The sequence below is a fragment of the Lithobates pipiens genome, unplaced genomic scaffold (assembly GCF_037356315.1).
Source record: "Lithobates pipiens isolate NorthernLeopardFrog02 unplaced genomic scaffold, aLitPip1_a1.2 Scaffold_19, whole genome shotgun sequence".
NCBI classification, from domain to species: Eukaryota; Metazoa; Chordata; class Amphibia; order Anura; family Ranidae; genus Lithobates; species Lithobates pipiens.
The window spans coordinates 347,792,352-347,816,665 of record NW_027507764.1 but is presented as its reverse complement, the minus strand read 5'-3'; the positions used below and the strand labels follow the sequence as shown (position 1 = coordinate 347,816,665).

At 43.2% G+C, this 24,314-nt stretch overlaps 1 protein-coding gene across 1 annotated transcript; it reads left to right on the top strand.

Moving 5' to 3' along the window:
- TXNDC5 (thioredoxin domain containing 5) lies at nt 1-23,505 on the top strand. Its single transcript, XM_077492164.1, has 10 exons — nt 1-237; nt 8,126-8,275; nt 10,385-10,490; nt 14,121-14,217; nt 17,262-17,377; nt 19,228-19,314; nt 19,406-19,528; nt 20,772-20,854; nt 21,641-21,770; nt 22,818-23,505. The coding sequence occupies exons 1-10, from the start codon at nt 62-64 to the stop codon at nt 22,938-22,940; spliced, it is 1,191 nt and encodes a 396-aa protein (XP_077348290.1). The 5' UTR covers nt 1-61; the 3' UTR covers nt 22,941-23,505.
- Nucleotides 23,506-24,314: the final 809 nt, after the last annotated feature.

The following is a 24,314-nucleotide window of genomic DNA, read 5'->3' as shown; positions in this document are numbered from 1 at the left end:
CACACACAGGGAAGTGTGCGCCTGCTCTCTTCTCCTTCTCACACCAGACCAGGCCGGAACCATGCTCCTAGCTCCCCGTCACCACCTCTGTGTTCTGCTCTTCTGGGCGCTGCTGGTCAGCGTGTCCGGGGATGGCATAGAGGAGGACGACCCGCACAACAAGCACCTCTACACCACCGAGATGTTCAACCATGCCGTCAAGGAGGCCCCGCACTTTATCATGTTCTTCGCACCCTGGTAAAGGTTGGGGGTGGTATATGAATGGGGCTCAGACTGGGGGAGGTGGGGAGGGTATATGATTGGTGCCCATAGACTGGGGGAGGTGGGGGTGGTATACGAATGGGGCTCAGACTGGGGGAGGTGTGGGGGTGGTATACGAATGGGGCTCATAGACTGGGGAAGGTGGTATATAAATGGGGGTGGTAAATTGGGGGATCTCAGTCTGGGGGAGGTGGGGTGGGGGATAGTGTATGAATGGGGCTCAGACTGGGTGGGTGGTATATGGGGGGGGGGGGCTCAGACTGGGGGAGGTGCGGGGTGGCATATGAATGGGGCTCAGACTGGGTGGGTGGTATATGGGGGGGGGGGGCTCAGACTGGGGGAGGTGCGGGGTGGCATATGAATGGGGCTCAGACTGGGTGGGTGGTATATGGGGGAGGCTCAGACTGGGGGAGGTGCGGGGTGGCATATGAATGGGGCTCAGACTGGGTGGGTGGTATATGGCGGGGGGGACTCAGTCTGGGAGAGGTGGGGGGTGGTATATGATTGGGGCTCATAGACTGGGGGGGTGGTATATGATTGGGGCTCATAGACTGGGGGGGTGGTATATGATTGGGGCTCATAGACTGGGGGGGTGGTATATGATTGGGGCTCATAGACTGGGGGGGTGGTATATGATTGGGGCTCATAGACTGGGGGGGTGGTATATGATTGGGGCTCATAGACTGGGGGGGTGGTATATGATTGGGGCTCATAGACTGGGGGGGTGGTATATGATTGGGGCTCATAGACTGGGGGGGTGGTATATGATTGGGGCTCATAGACTGGGGGGGTGGTATATGATTGGGGCTCATAGACTGGGGGGGTGGTATATGATTGGGGCTCATAGACTGGGGGGGGTGGTATATGATTGGGGCTCATAGACTGGGGGGGGTGGTATATGATTGGGGCTCATAGACTGGGGGGGGTGGTATATGATTGGGGCTCATAGACTGGGGGGGGGTGGTATATGATTGGGGCTCATAGACTGGGGGGGGGTGGTATATGATTGGGGCTCATAGACTGGGGGGGGGGTGGTATATGATTGGGGCTCATAGACTGGGGGGGGGGTGGTATATGATTGGGGCTCATAGACTGGGGGGGGGGTGGTATATGATTGGGGCTCATAGACTGGGGGGGGGTGGTATATGATTGGGGCTCATAGACTGGGGGGGTGGTATATGATTGGGGCTCATAGACTGGGGGGGGTGGTATATGATTGGGGCTCATAGACTGGGGGGGGTGGTATATGATTGGGGCTCATAGACTGGGGGGGGGGGGTGGTATATGATTGGGGCTCATAGACTGGGGGGGGGGGGTGGTATATGATTGGGGCTCATAGACTGGGGGGGGGGGGGTGGTATATGATTGGGGCTCATAGACTGGGGGGGGGGGGGTGGTATATGATTGGGGCTCATAGACTGGGGGGGGGGGGGTGGTATATGATTGGGGCTCATAGACTGGGGGGGGGGTGGTATATGATTGGGGCTCATAGACTGGGGGGGGGTGGTATATGATTGGGGCTCATAGACTGGGGGGGGGTGGTATATGATTGGGGCTCATAGACTGGGGGGGGGGTGGTATATGATTGGGGCTCATAGACTGGGGGGGGGTGGTATATGATTGGGGCTCATAGACTGGGGGGGGGTGGTATATGATTGGGGCTCATAGACTGGGGGGGGGTGGTATATGATTGGGGCTCATAGACTGGGGGGGGTGGTATATGATTGGGGCTCATAGACTGGGGGGGGGGTGGTATATGATTGGGGCTCATAGACTGGGGGGGGGTGGTATATGATTGGGGCTCATAGACTGGGGGGGTGGTATATGGGGCTCATAGACTGGGCTGGTGGTATATGATTGGGGCTCATAGACTGGTGGGGGGGGGGTGTGGTATATGATTGGGGCTCATAGACTGGTGGGGGGGGGGTGTGGTATATGATTGGGGCTCATAGACTGGTGGGGGGGGGGGGTGTGGTATATGATTGGGGCTCATAGACTGGTGGGGGGGGGGTGGTATATGATTGGGGTGGGTGGTATATGGCGGGGGGGACTCAGTCTGGGAGAGGTGGGGGGTGGTATATGATTGGGGCTCATAGACTGGGGGGTGGTATATGACTCATAGACTGTGGTATATGATTGGGGCTCATAGACTGGGGGTGGTATATGATTGGGGCTCAGACTGGGGGTGGTATATGATTGGGGCTCATAGACTGGGGGGGTGGTATATGACTCATAGACTGTGGTATATGATTGGGGCTCATAGACTGGGGGGTGGTATATGATTGGGGCTCATAGACTGGGGGGGGGGGGTGGTATATGATTGGGGCTCAGACTGGGGGTGGTATATGATTGGGGCTCATAGAGTGGGGGGGTGGTATATAAATGGGGCTCAGACTGGGGGTGGTATATGGGGGGGACTCAGACTGGGGGAGCTGGGGGTGGTATATGAATGGGGCCAGGACTGTGGGAGGTGGTATATGAATGGGGCTCAGACTGGGGGGGGGGTATATGAATGGGGCTCAGACTGAGGGTGGTATATTGGGGGGGGACTCAGACTGGGGGAGGTGGGGTGGGGAAGATGGTTTAGGAATGGGGCTCATAGACTAGGGGAGGGGGAGTTCTGCACGAATAGATTGGTGAGCTCTGATGACTGAGGAGGAAAGTTGAAGGCAGAGGAAGTGATAAGAGTGAGTTGTAGGAAGCTGGCTTTCCTGGCATACAGCTCAGGGCCAGCCTGAGATTAGTGTTAGTAAACAGAGTCTTGCCCTGTGCTGTATTGTGTTATCTGAATGTAAACATGAACTTGCAGCTGATCAAAGGACCCTTGGTTACCCTGAGTGTGTGTGTACTGTGATAGAGAGAATGTTTGATTTCTATACAGAGTTCCCCTGTATATGACAGCAGCCCTCCCCTCCATGTGCTGCCCTCATAGAAGAGGCTTGGCTTCCCTCCCTCTGTCTCCTGGCCTGATCCCAGTTCACAGGGTGTGAGGGACTGCTGACGTGGCTCAGGATTCTTGGCATGAGCTTACGTGTGCTTAGGGGGTTGTACTAGCAAGGCTGGAGATGTTCACATACAGGCCAAGGAAGGCTGCTTGCATCTCCACTTCCGCCTCTTCTTTTTACTTCAGTTTGGGGAGGGAGAACGGTATTAAATTCAGTGATTGGAGGGATCATGTATAGATAGAAATATTCAGCACTTTTATGCAGGCCTTTTGTTACAATGTCTGTTTTATAGAGCACACAATGTCATATGCTGGCTAAACTGTACAGTCTCTTTAGGCTTCATTCACACCTAATGCTGGCCATAGGCTAAAAAATCTGTCGAAATTTGGTCATTTAGACCGTTTTTTCAGGCAGTTAATGGGCACAAAACCGATAATCTGGATGTTTTTGAGCCAAAAAACAAGGGACAAGTTTAGAAATTTTCTAACGAACGATAAATTGAAAGGTTAATGTGTTTCTTGACCGAACTGTCTGCACTAGATATGTTTAAAAAAAAAAAAAAGCAGCATTCATTTATGTTCACTGAACAATTTATCAGTTGTTACATGATGGCACTATCATTTACGCTCACGGCCGAATGTTCGTTTTTTGAAAATGGGTTTGACTGAGTTTTAGTAGGGCAACGAAAGCTGCGGCATCGCATTTTTTTTTTTGAGCAGCACCATTCATTTGAATGGGCCTCCCGCCGCTCAGCACTCAAAAGAAACAAACGTATCAAATTTTGGTACAGAGCCAGGATCGTTTGGCGGTGCGATTTTTGCCACAATTGTAGTGCGCTTTGTCGCTCAACAAAATTGCTCTGTGTTTGGGATGCTATTAATAAAGGGATCGCAAACATGCCCCGTAATTTGCTGTGATTCTGGCGTTACGGGCAGAATTGCGCAATTCCAGAATGCTCAGGTTGTGACGCTTGGGCTCCTTTCACACATGTGGACCATTAAGGTCTGCCTGTCAGTTTTTCAGGCGGACCTGGACGGATGCTCCATGTAGCTCTATGGAGCCACTGACATCCTCTCCGCAAATGCCAGGCGGATGGAAACCCGTTTTTCCATCTGTCTGGCAAATCTGATGAAAACAAACATGCAGATCTGTTTTCATCCAATTTCCCCCATAGAGAGCGGGTCTCTGACAGGTTCAGCTCTGCACAGTGTGCAGAGACCTACCTGTCATCTGCCGGCTCAGCGGGACTCAACCGAGCGATCCCTGCTGAGCAAGTGGAGGCCATGAAAACTGACACGTGTGAAAGAGCCCTTGGGTCCCATTTCATTTGATCAGTTCAATCACGTCAAAATGCACCAGCGTTTCCACCAGCATGCAACAATGTCCATTTTTCATCCGTAAAAGGATGGATGAAAAGCGGACCGCATCTGTGAAAGGGGCCGAACAAAAGTGGTATTAAGGCTGGCCATACGTGGTCGAATTTCGAAAACCTTTTCTTTTCAAAACCAGCCAACCAAGCCTTCAGTTTCACCTCATGTTGCTACAGAAAATAATTTTCATGGCTGGGAATTTTCTTTTCTTGCACATGCGCATTTCTTTTTCGATGACACTTCTCACACGATTCTCCCATCATTGATTAGAAAATCGTTGCTGCAGCCCACTAATGGTGCGAAATACGAACATAAATTCTCATGTAGCCATGGTTTTGCAGCTAGTAACAGACAATCCACCAAATTGCCCTACTTCCAGACTTCATACATCACTTCCAGAGACAATGAACAGTCTTTTGCTGGTTTTATTTTTTATTGTTGGGTAGTACAATGCATTAAGATATCAAAAAACAACCTGTCTTTAGAACCATGTTAAGGCCTGTACATAATGAGCATATTGGAAGAAAAAAACTAGTTTGGAGCAATCATCGGATTTAGTCATTGCTGCTAAGCTTTTGGAAGTCAATCGGGACAGTTTTTGAAAATATCCAAAGGGGCAAGCACAATTTTTTTTTTCTCGTACAGCACCAGAATGAACGATTGTAATTGATAAGGTATTTGTATGAAAAAAAAAAAAAATGAAAGAATACATTAGAATACAAAACGGTTTTCTGTGGAATTTTCGTAACTTTAGTAACCTATTGGTATTTGAGACAAGCATGCGAAACAAATGAGTTCGATATCCTCATAGTGTGTACTAGGCTTTAGGCTAGGTTCATATCTGTGTGGGTTACAGGACTGCATGTAAATCGCATGCATACCCCGTGGTTTCCATGTGGATGCGTTTTTGAAAAATGTGCAGGGACCTTTCCTTGCATTTTCTGTAGACACAGCAGCCAAATGAATAGGCTGCTGTCCCCTTGTAAACATGGTGCTTCTAAATGTTTTGCTTGATATATCATGCATTGCATCCTGGAAACTTCAAAGACACATTCTTCGAATCCGGGTTCCCATTAGTAGATCTGCAAGTTGTATTCTAGAGAGGGGAGAGAGACTGCTTACCTTAGCCTCTATTACCATGACCTCTTTACTGTGGCTGCCCTAGTTAATTATGAAATCAAATGCACTCTGTGAAGGAATGAAAATTTATGTTTTGCTTTGAAACGTTTTGCTGTTTTCTTGTTGTATCATTCATATTTTAGCATGATTAGCTACAGCGCAGTACAGCTCGTATAAATGGTGGCGTTTTCTTAAAGAGGAAGTAAAGCCTGATGGGTTTTACTCCCCCCCCCCCCCTTTTTTTTTTCCTTCCCTCTGCAAAGTAAAAGCATAATAGAGGTTAAAGTGAAACTTTACCCATAACTTGATAAGAAATGTCCTTTAGCGAGGAACATACTTTCCAGATAATATTTAGGGTACCAAAATTAGTGTGTGCTGGAAATTGCCCCCAGCTTTGCTCCAGTTTCTTCTTGCAGGAGGCTGCCATTTTGTTCAAGCCCAGAGCCCCTGAACAGCAGTAAATTAAGTGGAACTAAAACCATGCACCGTGGCAGTTGCCGACTGGCCTTCAACAAATTTGACAGTCATTAAAAATTGAGTGCAACTGAGCATGTGCAGAGCTGGGTGAGATAGTGTATTACTGGATTTAAGCAGTGATGACACTTATTTTTGAAGATCAAAGAATTTTATTATTTTAAAACAGGGTTCCAGCCAAAAGTGGGACTTCTGCTCGTTGTTCTCCTCCCGCCCCCCCACCTCCGGTGCCACATTTGGCACCTTTTAGGGGGAACAGGATACCGGTCTTTCACAGGTATCCTGTCTCAACTTCCCGGAGCCTCAGCTGCAGGTATTTGCGTCATCGCTGGGGCTCCTTCCTCCTTCCCCAGCCGCCGAGCCAGTAAGAGAGGAGCAGAGCCTTACGCGTGCGCAGTAGGGTTCCCGATGTGAAGCCGTAAGGCTACACTGCCGGATTCACTTACCCGCAATGAAAACATCAGCTGCAGTGCTGACATTGCTGGACTCCAGGACAGGTAAGTGTCCAATTTATTAAAAAGTCAGCAGCTGCAGTATGTGCAGCTGCTGGCTTTTAATTTTGCAGTGGTGGGTGGACCTTCGCTTTAAGGCCAGGTTTGTAAAATACAATTGGCAACAGGAGAGATCTGCTGTCGATTGGCTGGCTTGACAAAGTGGCACCAGAATTTTGTGAAAGTGCAACAAAGAGGAAAAGCTAGAACTGCGTTTTTTGAAGCGGGCAAGAGAAAGGAAAGGAGTGAGGAGATGGAGACCTAGGACTCACAGAAAAGTGGGCGGCACAGTGGTGTAGTGGTTAGCACTCTCACCTAGCAGCAAGAAGGGTCGCTGGTTTGAATCCCAACCACGACACTACCTGCCTGGAGTTTGCATGTTCTCCCTGTGTCTGGGTTTCCTCCGGGTACTCCGGTTTCCTCCCACACTCCAAAGACATGCTGGTAGGTTAATTGGATCCTGTCTAAATTGTCCCTAGTATGTATGAATGTGAGTTAGGGACCTTAGATTGTAAGCTCCTTGAGGGTAGGGACTGATGTGAATGTACAATGTATATGTAAAGTGCTGCGTAAATTGATGGCGCTATATAAGTAACTGAAATAAATAAATAAAGTTAGTCTCATATGATCAACCAAGTGCAGGTGACAGGGGGTACCTTGACAGTTTACCACGGGTCCCATGTTTGTTCAGAGTCCCTGTTTGTCATTCTAGCCACCTTCTCATGCACCATTATCCAGGATATTTTATGCTTCAAGCTGAGGACAGATACGAAGGGTGACTTCCATTCTATGGTGATCTTAGTTTGCCAGCAGCATAAAATAAACCAATTGCTTCATAGGACGTGGCATATCTCCTGGAACTCTGATCAGTACAGTAATAGAGTGGTTCAAATTCAATGCCTGTTATTTTACACATCATAGAAAAAAACTTGATTCCAATAGCTCCTAATTTGTGGGCATTCGCACCATATCTGGAGCATAGTACATCAGAAGGAACACCCTCAAAAGCAATCCGCTGATGACTGGTACATCTTGGCTAGGCGAGTAGGGACCCGCTGTCTGTCGACGGATGTAGCAGCAGGACTTGGGAGCGAGCATGCACTGGTGCCCCCATGGAAAGCCTGCCTTTCTTGGAGTTTCTGTGGGGGACCCCAGAAGCACAGCATATAAGTATGATATGTTTGTTTTTAATTAAAAAAGTTTAGAGCCACTTTAAAGCATACGTTTAGCTAAAATCATAATGAGCACAAGCGACATTGTATCATCTTCTGTGTGGTTCTTGCTTGGTTTACCAAGCTGGGATCCCTCTTTAGTTGGTTAAGAAATGTGTTATTAAATATTTATCAAATTGGAGCATTGTGTGGTACTCAAGTGACCTAGTTAAGCTGTTCTATAGTTCTAGCAGTCAAAGCTAGACATAATGACATTTCTTGGCAGCTAATGCAGATTTTTTTTTTTTTTTAAGGTGTGGACACTGTCAACGTCTTCAGCCAACATGGAATGATTTGGGCGACAAATACAATAATATAGAAAAGACTGCAGTTTATGTTGCTAAAGTGGATTGTACAGTGGACAACACATTGTGCTCTGAAAATGGTGTCCGTGGATATCCCACGTAAGTCTTTTTATACTAAATGCTATATGCCTAGCTTTGTGTTCTGTTTTATTGGCTGCGGCCTGTGCAATTTTTTTTATTTTTTGTTGGGGTCTCCTTAAAATGTTTAGCATAAATATGCCATGATAAAAACATGGTAACCACAATTATTGACCTCCTTCTGACCTCCTAGCTGCATAGTTGACCTATAGAATCTTTTTAGATTCATTGCCAGCAACAAGTATATGGATCAGGCATTTTTCAAGGTCACTCAAAATATTAAAGTGGAGCTAAGCTTGGCTAGTTAAAAAAAAAAAAAAAAAAAAAAAAAAAAAAATGCTAGCAGGCAGTCAATTAATGCAGAAGACATGCTAAAATCTTCTGCAATAACACTTACCTGCTCGACTTCTATTGGATGTTCACTAAGCTGTGCCAAAATGACTAACTCCCACATGCATGTACGGACTGAAATTTTTACACCACAATCAATCAAGAGGCTGAAAATTCAGTGCCAACAAGATGTAACTGCAGCATTTCTGGAAGGTTAAGGTACAGTAAGTGTATTTGAAGGTTTAGTTTGGCTTTAGCTACTTGCCTCCTGCCCACAGTACTTTTAAAGTGGGCGAGTGGCACTGGCAGGCCAGTCAGCATACCTGTATGCCGCCAGCTTGGTTCCAGGTTTGGGACATGCATGGACAGGCCCCCTGCCAACCCATACTGTGATTGGACACAGCACGAGTTTGACAGCTTATTTCAGCCAATGATTTTGCATGATTTTGGCAGCTGATCGGGTTTAGCCAATCGCACAGAGTTGTGTTTACAAAAACATAGCACTGTTTACTTTGAACAGCCATCTGACTGTATAAAAAACAGCCAGATGGGAAAGTGGTACGCGTTACACATTACATATTAGGCGCACAGTAAAAGCCCATGATTGCCCCTAGATGTCAACCCCTTCCCAGCCATTATTAGTGTCAGTGTACAATATTATCACTAATCGCTGTATTGGTGTTACTAGCGATGTCAGTGACCCTTGCATAGTTCTGTTTTAAATTATAGGTCACTTTATTAAAACATTAAACATTTTATGTCAACAGATACAAATAATGCAGCTGCAGATTTTTAAAATGACACTTGCCTGTCCAGGGTGCCTGCGATGTTCTCGCCTGAAGCCGACCCATCCCTTGGCTCCGAGTGGAGTCGCCGGTATCTTAAGTAAGGGAATTGGGAAGTGAAGCCTTGATGCTTCACAGCCTGGTTCCTTGCTGCGCATGTTTGAGTCATGCTGCGCGTTCTGATTGCTCCCTGCTGTCTTTTGGGACCTGTGTGTCTCCCAGAAGACCGGGGGGGGCCGAAACATGGTGTAGATCTATTGCTGGAAGTTGGAGCAAATGCCTATATTAGACAGGTATCTGCTCCCCCCTGAAAGGTGCCTAATGTGACACTGGAGGGGGGGAGGGATCTGGACAGCAGAAGTTAAATTTTTGGGTGGAACTCGGCTTTAAAGTGATTGTAAAGGTCTTGTGTGTTTAAAAGTTATGCTTACCACCTCTGTGCAGTTGGTTTTGCGTAGCCCGGATCCTCTTCTCTGGTCCCTCTTAGCTGCTCTTAGCCCCTACCTCCTGTCAAGTGCTTCCACAGCAAGCAGCTTGCTATGGGGCAGCCAAGCTGCAGCTTCATGTGCTCATTCAGCCATGGAGCTGTCGTTTGGCCCCGCCCCCTCTCCTCTCAAGTACATAGTCATTACATCAATATGTATGTTGCATATAACTATTTGCAGAGGTATGCCACCCATGGTACTGTACTGCTTTTTTGAATTGCTTGCTGCTAGTTTAGGTTTTGTACATCACGTTGGCTATTAACCTAGATGCCTTCCACTGAAATATTTTGTATTTTTAAATGTGAATATAAATAATTAATGAAAATATGCTGTTAGTATAGCTCTGACCTGAAGAAATTAGTGTTTTATTTAAGACCCCACAAATGCATGTTATATTAAAATGTGAACAATTGATCAGTTTTTCATAGTTCAGGTCTGTGTAATATTTCCTGTTTCCCGTTCACTGCCAATTACAAGTATAATCTTATGTCTAGCAACAAATAATGTTTCCTCTCATTGTTATCTTTCAGTCTGAAGCTGTTTAAACCAGGCCAAGAAGCTGTGAAGTATCAGGGAGCAAGGGACTTCCAGACACTGGAAAACTGGATGCTTCAGACTCTAAATGAGCAACCAGAAGTGAGTGTCCCGGAAGCTCTGTCTTCCTGAGTTTTGGTTTTCTCTGAAGTTAATGCTCAAATGGACAAAGATAAATGAAACTTGCTTAGTGAAGTCGGTGAGGTTTTTAGCTGCTTTTTTGCTTTTTTATATCGGCATGCAGAAGCAGCACTGCCGGAGTCCAAATGCAAGACGTATAGCAACTCCAGTTTTTCATCATAATTTTATAGAATAAGATCTTTTAGCTGAGCTCTGGAAGGTGGGCAATAAGTCAACATGCCCTGATATCCTTAGCTTTAAATCTCATTTACTGCAAGTGATGCAGACTGTAAGGGTTTCTTTTATTTATTTTATTTTTTTGTGCGGTTTCTAAATTTGTGTTCTACTTGTGTTCATAAACTTTCTATCTTGTGCATTTTTATTACTCATAAATACATTTTTGATTCTGCCATTTCAACAGGCTTCCTTTTTCGGAGTGGCAACACTATTGCAGCCAAACCCTTTCTGCTATGCTGCCCCCTTCTCAGTGAGGATGCTGTACCATTCTTTTGAGGAAGCTGTTCAATTCTCCTTTCTCTTCTGAAAGGTGCTCGATGTGACTCCTCATCAGCTTGCGGTGTGGCTCTTGAAGGTTGATGGCTGCTGCTCATCCCAGCTACCCCCCCCCCCCCACCCCCAAATCTGATCTGTGCAACATTGCAGGGCAGCGTAGAGATGGAAATGTGTATTTCTCTCCTGCTAGCTGCCCAAATCTGCCATTTTATCAGTACTTTGAAATAAAAAGGAAAGATGGGTACTGGTGATCTGAAATCTATAACAGTTATTGGCTCAATCTTTAATTTCTGCAGCTACAGTGCATGTCGTTTTTTTTTTATTTTTTATGCAAAGCGTTTCTCACTTGCAGAACTTTACTGGTTGCAGAGCACTGTAGACAGTACCCAGCTCAGAATGGATGTGCATGATCGCTTTAGGATACAATATACATTTTTAGGCTTTAGCAACCAGTGGTGGGTGGTGGTATGTTTCCAACAAATGGATGTGGCTTCTTCATTATTCCTAGATGTGTAGGTGATGCATGTGGTCTTTACTGATGCGATTTTAGTCCTGCAGTGGAAACTGGATTGACTGTAGTACATCACTCACTAAAGTTTGGGCAATAATGCACTTTTTGAGCCCGGATTACAAAAGTCCACCGCAAGTATCCATATGGGTGGTCGGATGAGAGATGCAGCTGGCTATATCTGCTAACATCTGGCTCTGTTCGGGTTTGTAGGAACCAAACAGTTTGCTACCGGATCCTCTTTTATGGACCTGACAAGTGTTACATTCAACCACCCATAAGGATTACATTTGTCCATGTGTGTTTTTTTTATTTTATTTTTTATATCTCAAATTCTGTTCCAATCCAACTTGACAGGTGATCGTTCTAGGGTCCTTTGCTAAAACAGATGGGAGAACCCTTGTCAAATAGACCCTAGACAGCATCATAACTTAAAATTATCAGTAAACCCATTTCAACTTTTTCATGTTTCATTAGCAAATGCAACCATTTAAGTCTATAGATCACTTTAAACATTTTTTTTTTTTTTTTTTTTTTTTTAATATGGTGGTAACCTGACCAATAAGCTTGCTCCACACTGGGATTGGTGGATGGTGCAGTCGGAAACTTATTTTCTTTTCCTATAGGGACATGTAGAGCAGACTGGCACTGTTACGGTAATGTGTATTTATAGAAAAATATTAGGACTGCAACTAATTTTTTTTCCTAAGCGATTTGTTGGCTTTAATCAAATAAAAACCATAAAGTGTGATGTATAATTGATATGTAAAATTAAAGACAATTTATGAATATCTATATGCAGTGGTAAATATAACCAGCTATATGGTTAGTGAACAAAATATCGAATCCACTGAGAACAGATGGCTATATACAGTATATATTTTCAGAGGTTCAATCGGGTACATATAATCCGAATCAAAATTTTTCTCTAAAGGAAAAAAGTTTAAATGTGGTTTTGCAGATTTTCAGACAGGATTGTAATATAAGAAATGTAATCTAATATAATCCATGACACTCCCTTGTCATAGGCAGGTAGTTTGATACAAGCTAACCTGCTGTCACTTATGTCGGCCATTCACAAACAAATTTTTCCTTCCAAAATGTACATTTTTAAGAATGTTCATTCGATTTCTAATCTTTAGTGTAGTCAAATTGACAGTTTTTCACCACGGTGACAGGAAAATTGGAAGGAGCAGAATAGAAAACGTATCAATTTGGATGAATTTTTGTACAGTGTGTGGTTTTTGTTCAGTAGTTACATTAATTGTAAAATTGAATGCTAAAAGCAAGTAAAATTATCAAGCTATATTAATCCATTCATCGAATGTACAGATTTTTGGACAAATATATTATCTTATTTGTGCAAAAATCCATAGGTGTATGGCCAGCATAAGACATTTAGTAACAGCAGCATGTGTGTATTTTTTTTTTTATCACCTGTTGTCATGATAAAAATAAATGATCCCTTTATAGTACAAAAACAGCAGATAATCAATACTATAAGGGGTTCATTCATGCAGCAAAACGGTGTAAGGAAGATATATCTATCTTTCACTGTTTTGCTGCAAACATTAGCCCCTTATAGCGTGTGTAGATATAGATTGCTATCTTATCTATCGGATATAAGGGTATTTTACCTCAGTCAGCCATGAAGCTACGTGAGGAGTGGAGGGGGATCTAAACCTTTTTGTTAAAGTAGTGCTAAAGGCTGAAATTTATATATTTTTTTTTCATTGATGTAATTTTAAATAATGCACAATACTGGTAAATGATTACTTTAAATGTAATTGTAATGCCTTATATTGCCTCCAGCCTATCAGCCTCTAGCTTCTCTGGGTTCAGATGCTGATGAACAGTGTGTCCATTCACAGGAGGCACGGCTTGGGACTGAGCCTGCTAAGTGGGGGGGGGGGGGGGGGGGGGGAAATGTCTCGGCAAGTAGCAGTAGTCAGGACCACCAGCAGATGTCCCATAGTTGGGGCTGCTCTGTGCAAAAAAAATTGCACAGAGCAGGCAAGTATAACATGTATGTTAAAAGTGATTCTAGGCTTTTTTTATTTTTATTTTTTTTTTATAAATGCAAGACACTTTTCTGAAGCATGTCCACTGTGGCTGAGGCTATAATTGAATGTGCAAATCGCATATACTTGACTATTGCCGATCTTTCCAGCATAAAGGTTATCATACAGTAAGGGCCGGTTCACACAGCGAGGCGCGGCGAGGCGTCTCCGACTTGCCTCGCCGCGACCTGCGGGGATCTCAGCGGCGACTTGCAGAGGACTTCTGTATAGAAGTCAATGCAAGTCGCCCCCGAAGTCGCCCAGAAGTAGTACAGGAACCTTTTTTCTGAGTCGGAGCGACTCGAGTCGCTCCTCTCAGAACGGTTCCATAGTACTGAATGGGGGCGACTTGCGGGAGCGAGGCGAGCCGTGTCGCCTCGCATCGCATCGCTGTGTGAACCGGCCCTTAGAGTTCACGGTTTGTGAATATCTCTCTAATATTTTATCTGTTTGCCCTGTTTTTCATTTAGCTTTACTTTTAAAAACATTTCTTTTAAACCATGTATTAATATTAAGAATTTTGTTCTCCAGGAACCAAAACTTGAGCAAGAAGCCCCTAAAGCACCAGAGTCCAAGCAGGGTCTTTATGAGCTCTCCTCAGGAAATTTCAAGGATCACATTGCTGATGGTATGTACAAAAAAAAAACTGGTTCCTTTTGTGCCAGTGTATATAAAGATCTGACCTGTCTTGTTGCGCCTAAAATGTATTTCACCTGCATGTGCTTAACCTCTTCTGCCTCAGAAGATTTACCCCCTTCATGACCAGGCCACCAGGTGATATGGCACTGCGTTACTTTAACTGACAATTGTACGGCACTGTACCCAAATACATTTTATGTCCCTTTTTTTTTTTTTCCCCTCAAATAGGGCTTTCTTTTGGTGGTATTTGATCACCACTGCAGTTTTATTTTTTGTGCTATAAACAAAGACTGACAATTTTGAAAAACTATCTTTTCTGCTATAAAACATGCTCAATAAAAGTAGAAAAACTATTCCTCAATTTAGGCCAATATATATTCTGCTACATATTTTTGGTAAAAAATCCCAATAAGCATATATTGGTTTGCACTAAAGTTATTGTCTACAAACTATGGTATATATTTATGGGATTTCTATTTTATTTTTTATTAGTAATGGTGGCAATCGGTGATTTTTAGCAGGACACATTATGTCACAGATGACATAAGTGATCAGTGCTAAAAACAATTCGGACACTGGCAGGGAAGGGGTTAACATCGGGCTATCAAAAGGTTAAATGTGTTCCCTATGAATGCTTTCTTACTGTGGGGGGGGGAGTGCTTTGACTGGGGGGGAAAAACAGAGAACCATGTTTCTCGTTGGTAGAAACACAAGATCTCCATCTTCCCATCACGGAACGGCGGTCTGCCTGTCTGGAGAACAATCAATGGGTCCTGGCAGACATCAGGTTCACTGATTGGCTCTCACTATGTCCAATCACAGCAGGTCACCAGCGGTGCGTGCCCCAGACCCAGTGCACGAAAACCACACTTATGTGATTTCATGCAGGGGGGCTTCCCTGCCGCAGTATATCTGTGTGGGGTGCCCCTTAAGGGGTTAAAGAAATTTAAGGCTAGGTTTGCATATAGAAGTGTGTAATCACGCATGTTACTGACGGCACATAAACCTGATGCTCTTTAGCATATATACGGCTTTGTCATTCTTAATGGCACCCATGCACAAACCTGCTGCCATGCGTTTTTATTTTTTAAAGGGTCTGGGACTTCTTCCCTGTGTTTCCTGCAGGTATAGCAGCCCATTGAAATGAATGGGCTGCTGTACCTGTGACATACATATGTGAACCTAGACTAGTAAATGCCTTGTCTAATCCCCAGGGTGCACATGTCACTCGAATGAACCTGACTAAGCACAGTTGTGTGAAACGTGTTTGCTGATCCTCATTTTTAAAAGGTTTCAAACTACAATTTTATGCTGGTAGTGCCGACACCTCTTTTATTCATTCATTCGCGTTCTGCTTGCGGACCAAGGCTGGCACCCGGCAATTGTTGCAACAGGGGAGAGCTCATATTTCACCTGGAGCGGTGCAACCTATGTGCTGTATTTTGAACGAAGCACTCCACTCAGATCTGTCCAGTGGTTTAAAATTAAAATCGCTTTATTTCTGTCAGTGTTGGTTACAACTATACCCCATGATGAAGTCGAAAAATTGTGCTCCGATGAGAGAAGTAGCCAGCAGCCCTCTGTCTATTGTAAAGCCCCATGCCTCTGCTGCCTTCCCTTAAACTAAAAAGGAATTGGCTACTGATCCCAAGTGTGAGCCCAATCCCAGGCTTATGCTGGCCTTTCAAAGGAGAGTAGCCATGCAACTGTCATCTTGTGTTAATGACGGCACTGGAAAGCAGCACTGACCATTCACGAACACAATGGCCATCTACTATACAAGTCTTAAGGTTTTTGTGCTCTCCATCACTCGTTTTTACAGAGATACATGTGTACGCTTCCTAAAAAGCAGATGGTAGGTGGGCTTGGGTCTGAGATCATTAGCTTTTCCTTTCAGTATAAAGTATGTAATAGAGGAGGCACAGGGCTTCACAAAGATGGAGGGCTGCAAATGTTCCTTGCAGCATTCACAGGAGGCTGGGGCAGAGGCCGTGTGGGCTCTTGTGTGCTTTGTCTGCTGTGCCCCCTCTCCTCTGTGCATAGTGAGAGGCAGTGATAGTTCTGTCCTTTTGTTCAGCGTGATCAGATAATAATGCAACAAGCTGTCGAACTACACTGGATAGATTTGAGTGGCATCAAGTACACTGGGTCCCCTGGGAGATTTGACAATACTTAACTACTCCTGATGACTTTTTTTTTGGAACTGCTTTAATGGTTACAGTAGCGGCTAGTAAAGATTAAATGCAGACCTTTTTCAGTAGATGTTTTTTTTTTTTATATATGGTGGCTGCTAAGTTTTAACTGAGTTGGTAAATGTATTCTATATGAACATACCAATAGCACCTGATGCAAATCCACTTTATCAATAATTAGCAGCATGGTCCCCTTTATTGCCTTCTCTAGGCCTTTTTTTTTTTTTTTTTTTTGGCCAGGCGGTTTGGGCAAACCGCTTAAAAGCGATCCCCAAAGCTGACCTCTCAAACAGGAAGCTTGGTCCATGGACTTCCTGTCCTCTTTGCAAACTCTGGTCACCCAGAAAAATCAATGATTTTTCTGCTTTTGAGATTATTGGGGCCTATAGGGTGATGAGGATCCTAACCTTTGTGAAGCTGATGACCTACTAAGTAAAGGCTTCTGTTTGGAAGCTTACTCTGAACCCTGCATGTCCAGAAGTGAACTGGTAAATTGTTCACCAGAGGTTATGTTTCCAAATACTAGGTTTTGGGAAAACTCAGTTTTGAGTGTACTTGATGGATTCTTTGCAAGCTCTCACTCGTGTATATTTGCACTTCTCTAGTTGCCATTGTATTTATTTCTAAGAAAATTCTTGTATCTGTATTAAGGACGGCTTTTCCCAAATGCTAGTGTATTCAACAATTATTTTTTTTATATATTTTTTTGGGGTTAGCATGTTCCATTGTTAACAGGAGGTAGTTAATTTGTCTGTTGCCATATTGTACATTTCCCTATTCATTCCTCCAGTTTTATGGTTGGATATATCTCCTCTAATCTTTTTCCTTTTAATTTTGTCAGGAAACCACTTCATCAAATTTTTTGCCCCTTGGTGTGGCCATTGCAAATCTTTGGCACCAGTATGGGAGCAGCTGGCTTCCTCTTATCAGGAATCTTCAACGGTCAAAATTGCAAAGGTTTGTAAAGGGTAGTATGGCTCAGTTTCTGGATGTTTCAGGCATCTTATAGCTGACTGAATTGTACAAACTGGCACCAATGAACAGCTACTTTTTTAACAGAAGGAATGTTTTATCGAAAGATCAAAAACGGTACACGTGAAAACATTGTATCCACATTACAAAGGGTAGCATGTCAACAGCGTTAATCCAGACAAGTGTGGCACTACTTTCTAGAACATAGAATTGAATCAACCTCTTCAATTAATATCTAACGCAATCATCAACCTCTCCCCTGCCTAAAATGACCAACTTTGGGAGTTTTAAAGTAGTCAAGGGCTGTTATCCCCCACCATTCTTTTGCTCCCACTGAAAAGTAATCCAGTGAATTCGACTAGGGAGAGGGCGCAATAAGTAGGGGGGGTTCGGACAAAAGGAGGAGGGAAGGGGGGGCATAATGTCAGGGATAGAAAGTGCCTGTGGCTCCAGGGGAGACACCAGCAGTTAAAAACAACCCACAGACGAGACCTCACATACTGCCAACTTCCCATTTAACGCTGGGGCAGACTACATATGTTTGAGCAAGAAAACCTAATTTGTAAGGTGCCTCGTCTGTACCCAGGCCGCCCATATTTTTTCAAATTTTTGTGGACCGTTCCGACCCATGCAAGTGAGCTTGTACAGGGGCAAAGCTGCATTAATAAGCGCCTTCCACGCTGAGAGCTGAGGGTCCGGGAGCTTCTATTGGGCCAGTATCGTCTTTCTAGCATAGTAGAAGACAAATAAGCTGGTGTGCTTTGTGGTATTCAAGTTGTCAGCGATGCCCAAAATAGACAAGGGGATCTCTATCCAAGGACAGACCCGCCACTGCATTCACATCTGCAGCCACCTCCTCCCAGAAAGACCCAACATTGGCGCAATCCCACACCATATGATGGAATGTTCCCACGACTGTCTGCACTTGGGGCAAGTATCTGTCACCTCTGGGTACATTCTGGAAAGCCTAGCGGGAGTATAATCTACTCTGTAAAACATTTTAGCTGAATAAATCGGTCCTTGGCCGATATCATAAGTGGGATACATTGCTGTAAACCCTCAGTCCAATCCTCTCCTCTTCTGTCAGAGCAGGAATATCCCTCTGCCACACCTCAAATAGCCAAGTTGTGCTTCCCGCAGTTTTGCATGCAAGTCTTGGGTATATAGAAGATAATGTACAGTCAATCTCATTTGCTATCAGAAGGGATTCAACCGAGTGCACAGCAACGACCACTCAATCAGGGAACTGAGCCCTAATGGCATGCCTAAGCTGCATATACCTGAAGTACATCCATGGTGGTAAATTAAATTTCTGTTTAAGCTCCGCTAAGAGGAGAATGCGCCCTCCAGATATTTGTTTCAATGTAGTCATTTGGAATCTAGCCCATAATCGAGGGTCAGGTATTGACCTGAGATGAGGCAGAGAGGGGTTACCCCAAAGCGGAGTGTGAGGAGAAATGGTATCCGGTCTGCCAAGAAGGTGAGTAACCTGACTCCAGGGCAATAGTCGTCTTCATGGGAGTGGTCACCTGGGGGTCACTCTTGGGTCCGCGGTACACAAGAATGCTGAGTTCAGCGTACTAACCCAGGATGGCTGCATGAACAACTACTTTTACTGAGAACGTGTTTTTTAGCATGTTGTGTTTTTTTGTTTTGTTTATTTCCAGTTGGTTGATTTGTGAAAAAAAACTGGTGGTTGAAACATGTCAAGGCAAAAATTCATCTCCTGCAGTACATTTGCATTTCAACATGTTCTTTTTAACACACTGCAAGCGCAGAAAAATAGACCGTGGCACTCTTCATTATATATATTTTTCTTTCCTCTTTTTTGAAAGGTTGATTGTACTCAGCATAATGACCTCTGCTCTGATAATGAAGTGCGTGGCTATCCCACACTGCTTTGGTTTAGAAATGGTGAAAAAGTAAGTAGTTTTACTCTGTGAAAGATAAACTTTCATTATTTTAAACAGATTATATAATGCAAGGTTTCTTTTTTTGCTTTTTTTTTTTTAGGTGGATCAGTACAAGGGAAAACGGGATTTGGATTCCTTAAAAGAGTATGCGGAAAGCCAGTTGAAACCCACAGACAAGGAAGCAGATGTCCCAGCACAAGATGATGAACCAATAGCAGAAGAAGTGGGTATCTGAATTTATATGTTCAATTTAGGATGATGGAGCAGACACTGGGGTTGATTTTTCTAAGCCTGGCGTGCAAAATCTGGTCCGGCTGTGCATTGTATTCAATCGGCTTCTAACTTTGGCTTGTTCAATTAAGCTTTGACAAACAAACAAAAAACAAAGTTGATTGGTTTCTTTTCAAAGCTGCATCCAATTTTGCACAATTTTAGTAAATCAACCCCACTCTGTGCTAGTTGGCAAATGTTTACTTTTTCACTTTGTCAACAAGGTGAAGGAAAGTAAACGCAAAATATCCTTAAAGTGATACTTAAAAAAAAAAGTTGTGTTTTTTATTATTTTTTTTATTTTGCTATGGGGCACCTGAGCCGCTGCTGTTTCCATTCAGACAGAGCAGCAGCTTGGCCTCTCGCGCTCTCTCGCTCTCCTTATTCGCTTACTGATTTTGAAAGCAGTGGGAGCCAATGGCGCCTGCTACGGTCTCAGACAATCAGGAGGGAGAGTCCTGGACAGTTGTGTATCTCGTACATCACTGGATCAAGATGGGGCTTGGGTAAGTATTAGGGGGGCTGCTGCACACAGGTTTTTTATTTTATTTTCATTCATAAAATGCATGAAGATAAAAATAACTGCCTTTTAGATCCCCTTTAAAGGATGAGTGTACCAAAGTACCTGTTTTGAAAGCGGGGCATTACAATCCTTCTGGGTTTAGACCATCAAGAGACAGGTTGGTTTTAGCCTGCCAGGTTTGGATTGCCCCAGAGAGCCGCGTATACCTTGGATGCTCATAAAATGTACATCTGTGCAAGTGCTACGGTTATATATTTTAGTTAAAAAAAAAAAAAAGTGTACAGATGGCTCAACCAATAACATACTATATCCCATATAATTGGTTATTTGCAGCTCAAATATCTGCCTAGATTACGATCTAACAAACGCCTTGTTTGGGTACTATAATTTTTCACACCTCACTTTAAATTTGTACAAACAATTTTCAGTAGAAATACCATGGTGATTAACCTTAGCAAATATACAAAGGGTTCTGTTTACAGGGAATGTTTGTATACTGGCTGAAGCATTTGGGAAGATGATTTGTATTACCACACTTCATGCAAAAGTGTATTAAATAAAGCTCATGTGTCTGTGTTCACTAGAGTATAGCTGCTTGCAAACTAGCATGCCTCATTAAGATGTGAAGACGTCTATGTGCTGTAGCTAAAGACTGCTGGTTTTATCTTTTCAGTCCAAGGTACTAGATCTAACGGAAAATAACTTTGATGAAACTGTTGCCAAAGGTATCGCCTTTATAAAGTTCTACGCACCGTGGTAACTATATTTTTATTTTATTGTGCATCTGTTATACATGAGAAACAGATTTATAATGTAGAGCTCAAATAGGTTGCATATATAGTATAATATTTAAAATTGTGGTCAGTTACTTTAGTCAGAATGGACTGCATGAACACACTTTTGCTTTTACTTCTACTAATTCTACTTTTGCTTGCAGTGTTATTTTAAATTGGTAAAGTTCTTAGAATTGCAATTAAAGATTTATATTAACATCTACATAAAAGCTGCATTATCTTTCTGACATTTATTGTAACCAAAGAGGTGGCTCGGAGAAAACTTTTCGCCATTGCAGAAAAAATGTGAAAATTGTGAATGCTGCTTATGAAGTAGCTAGTAGTTGACCATGGCCTAAATGAGAACCTTCACAGATATAAAGATCTAGCATAATTTTAGTTATGTCCCATGTTGCCAAGTGCTTGCTAACCATAGTTATGAGGTCTGACCTTTCTACCCTTGCTTTCCATCCTGCCATAGCTGAGTGAACAAGAACTTTAAAGGCGACAGCTCATTCAAAACTGCAGCTTGTTAGCTGTGAACACTTTCCACAGACCAGTAGTAGCAAGAGGAATGAAGAGGGGAGGGGGTTGTTATATCAATGTCAATTTTTAAAGCACCGCATGGTACTTGGTAAAATGCACCTTGTTATAAGGCCTAAGTCACATTCCCTCCACCCACCTGCTGTAATTCCTTTTTTAATATCTTCATACAAGATGCATTACTATCTTAAAACTTTGTGTATATTAATCATTTTTTTACTTCCAGGTGTGGACATTGTAAACATCTAGCCCCTATATGGGAAGCTCTTTCCAAAAAAGAATTTCCTGGTTTTAGTGATGTGAAAATAGCTAAAGTGGACTGCACTGCTGAGCGATCCCTCTGTAATAAATTCTCAGTAAGTTCAATATGGATGTAGATGTACTTCTCGACTTCTGCTAATATTAAAACTTTTTATGTAGGATCAGTAGGTAGAGGTTACTTTACCAATTCGTTAGCGACTTTATCAGACAAAATGTATGCTTGGCTGTTTGGTGCTTCTTGTGTTGTATATTCGTAAATAAAGTCAGCAGTTTTAATTCAGGTCTTGTTAAGCCTGGGAGTGCAAACTGCAATGCATTGTGTCCTGACATTTTTCTGTTGGAACCAGCATTCATTTTTTGAGCTACAGTAGCTCGTTTGGATCGGACTTTATGGGCCAGCCATCACTCCATATGTGCATCAGTGAGCTTTGGCTGCCCGTGACAGTGTTGCCAGTTCACCGGTTTTATATCTTTTGACCACTTTTTGGTATATCCTGACCACTGTAGACTGAACATCACACACAAGCTTCAGTTTGGAGTTGCTGTCACCCAGTCGTCCAGCCATTACAATTTGGCCTCTGTTAGTCGCTCAAATCCTTGTGCTTTTTTTTTTTTTTGTTCTTTATATGCTTGTCACTTTTTGTTTTCAACACAGTTCAGTGACATGTTTACTGCCCAATATAGGCCACCCACTTTCAGATGCCGTTGTAATGAGATTATCAATGTTTTTGCTTTACCTGTCAGTGGTCATAGTGTTATGGATACCAGAGATATTGAGAGAAATCTCTAAAGTGGACTGTTCCAGCTTTGTCAGAGATGGTATTTAGAAATTTGGTACTATAAGCTTTTAATGCAACATGAGGAATATGTATTCCATGTAGATCAAATGTTGCTGAAATTGCTAGTCTCTAGTCCAAATCATCTTTTATTAGTCTTGGTAGTCACGTTTCCCTGTGCAAATCGTGCCTTTTCAAATCGCTAGCAGGAACCCACTTTCCAGCTATGCAATATGTGAACGGGGTTTGATTTGTAGCATTTCTTCCATCCACGTTAATTTTTATGTTGTGATTAAACGGTGTTCACACTATCAGTAGGATTTGTTTTGCGTAGCACTTGGTTTATAATTTTCTGTCTTTTGCCAGGTTCGAGGGTATCCAACATTGCTGCTCTTCCGAGCTGGTGAAAAAGTGAGCGAGCACGAAGGAGCTAGAGACCTGGAAACACTACAGAACTTTGTATTGCGTCATTCCAGGGATGAACTGTAAACCATACTGAACCCTATGGGTTTGCACTGTGTATGGGCCAAACAGTTACTGAGTCATTTTACATGCAGTACTGCAGAGCATACTTAGCTTAATGGTTTGTCTTCTTGGTGTTCTGTAAGATGCACACAACCCTGAAAAAAAACAGGATCTACAATTTCTTTCAGAATGACCAAAAAAAAAAAACCTTTTGAAGACATCTCAGGATGTATGTTATGCCACTATTTTGGACAGTTAGTAGATTTAGCGATCTGTCTTGAGCAGTTCTTGTGCACAACTTTGTCACGAAAATGTTTTAAGGAAGATCTCGTCTGTGAAGTGCCTTACTTGATAGGTGGGTGAAAGATGAAGGGTTAATCTAAATCTTTTTCTTCAATTCTGTGTCGTAAATGGATAATTTTCAATATAACTGTCTTGTCACAAAATGTTACCCTTTTTTACTTGCTGTTGGGGGACGGGGGGGAGGTCGGGGAGTGGGATTTTTTTGATCATGTGTTTTAGTGCAATGTTGAGCCTTGCCTTTTTCTAGGTTTTGGCACAACTACACCAATAAACAAACTTTACTATATGTGGCTTTGTGTGTTTGTTTTTTTTTTTTTTTTTGTTTTTGTTTTTTTTGGTATGTTGGCATTTTCTTTCACTTTGTTATGTTGCACTGAGTACCTCTTACTCAAAATGCTAGTTGCATATTCTTATAGTGCTGTTTTTAGATGCATACAAAACTACTAGCATCTAAATGTGCTGATTTTAGACGCCCATTTGTTTGAACCCTAATAAAATTTGAAGGTTCTGCCTGTCATTGGAAATGGAATGATTGCCATTGCCGCTGATTGCCATTTAGTTAAAATAACCTGATCTTACAATATACTGTAAATTAGTGCAAAATGCTTACCCTACACCAGCATGGCTGAGTGTGCTATATACCCAGCAACCCTGTCACCTGCTGGAGATGCTCTCATTCCCCAGCAGACTTTATACATGTGTTTTGGTCCTGTATAGAGTTTTCCCTCCACTGGTTTACGGTATTAAAGTATACTACTGATCTTACAAGCTTAGCGGGCCCCCAGGATGAAGGGGGTCTGTCTCTTGGTCTTGGTGAAGCATCCGGCCAATCAAAGGACTACTAGAATTCTGTGTAGCCTCTTACTATTTTATGCCATAAAGGTGATTTATCCTTCAATGGAAAGAATATGCTCCCCCCCCCCCCCCCCACTCTGGATATACTCATTGGGTAGTGGAGTATGGAGTGGAGCACTTTTAGGCATATTTGATTCTGAAGTTTTGTAATGCTTTGTACTTTTTAGTTTCCTGGTACTTTTTGTACTGTTTAACTATGCCTTAAACTATTAACCACTTGACCACTGGGCAATTAAACCC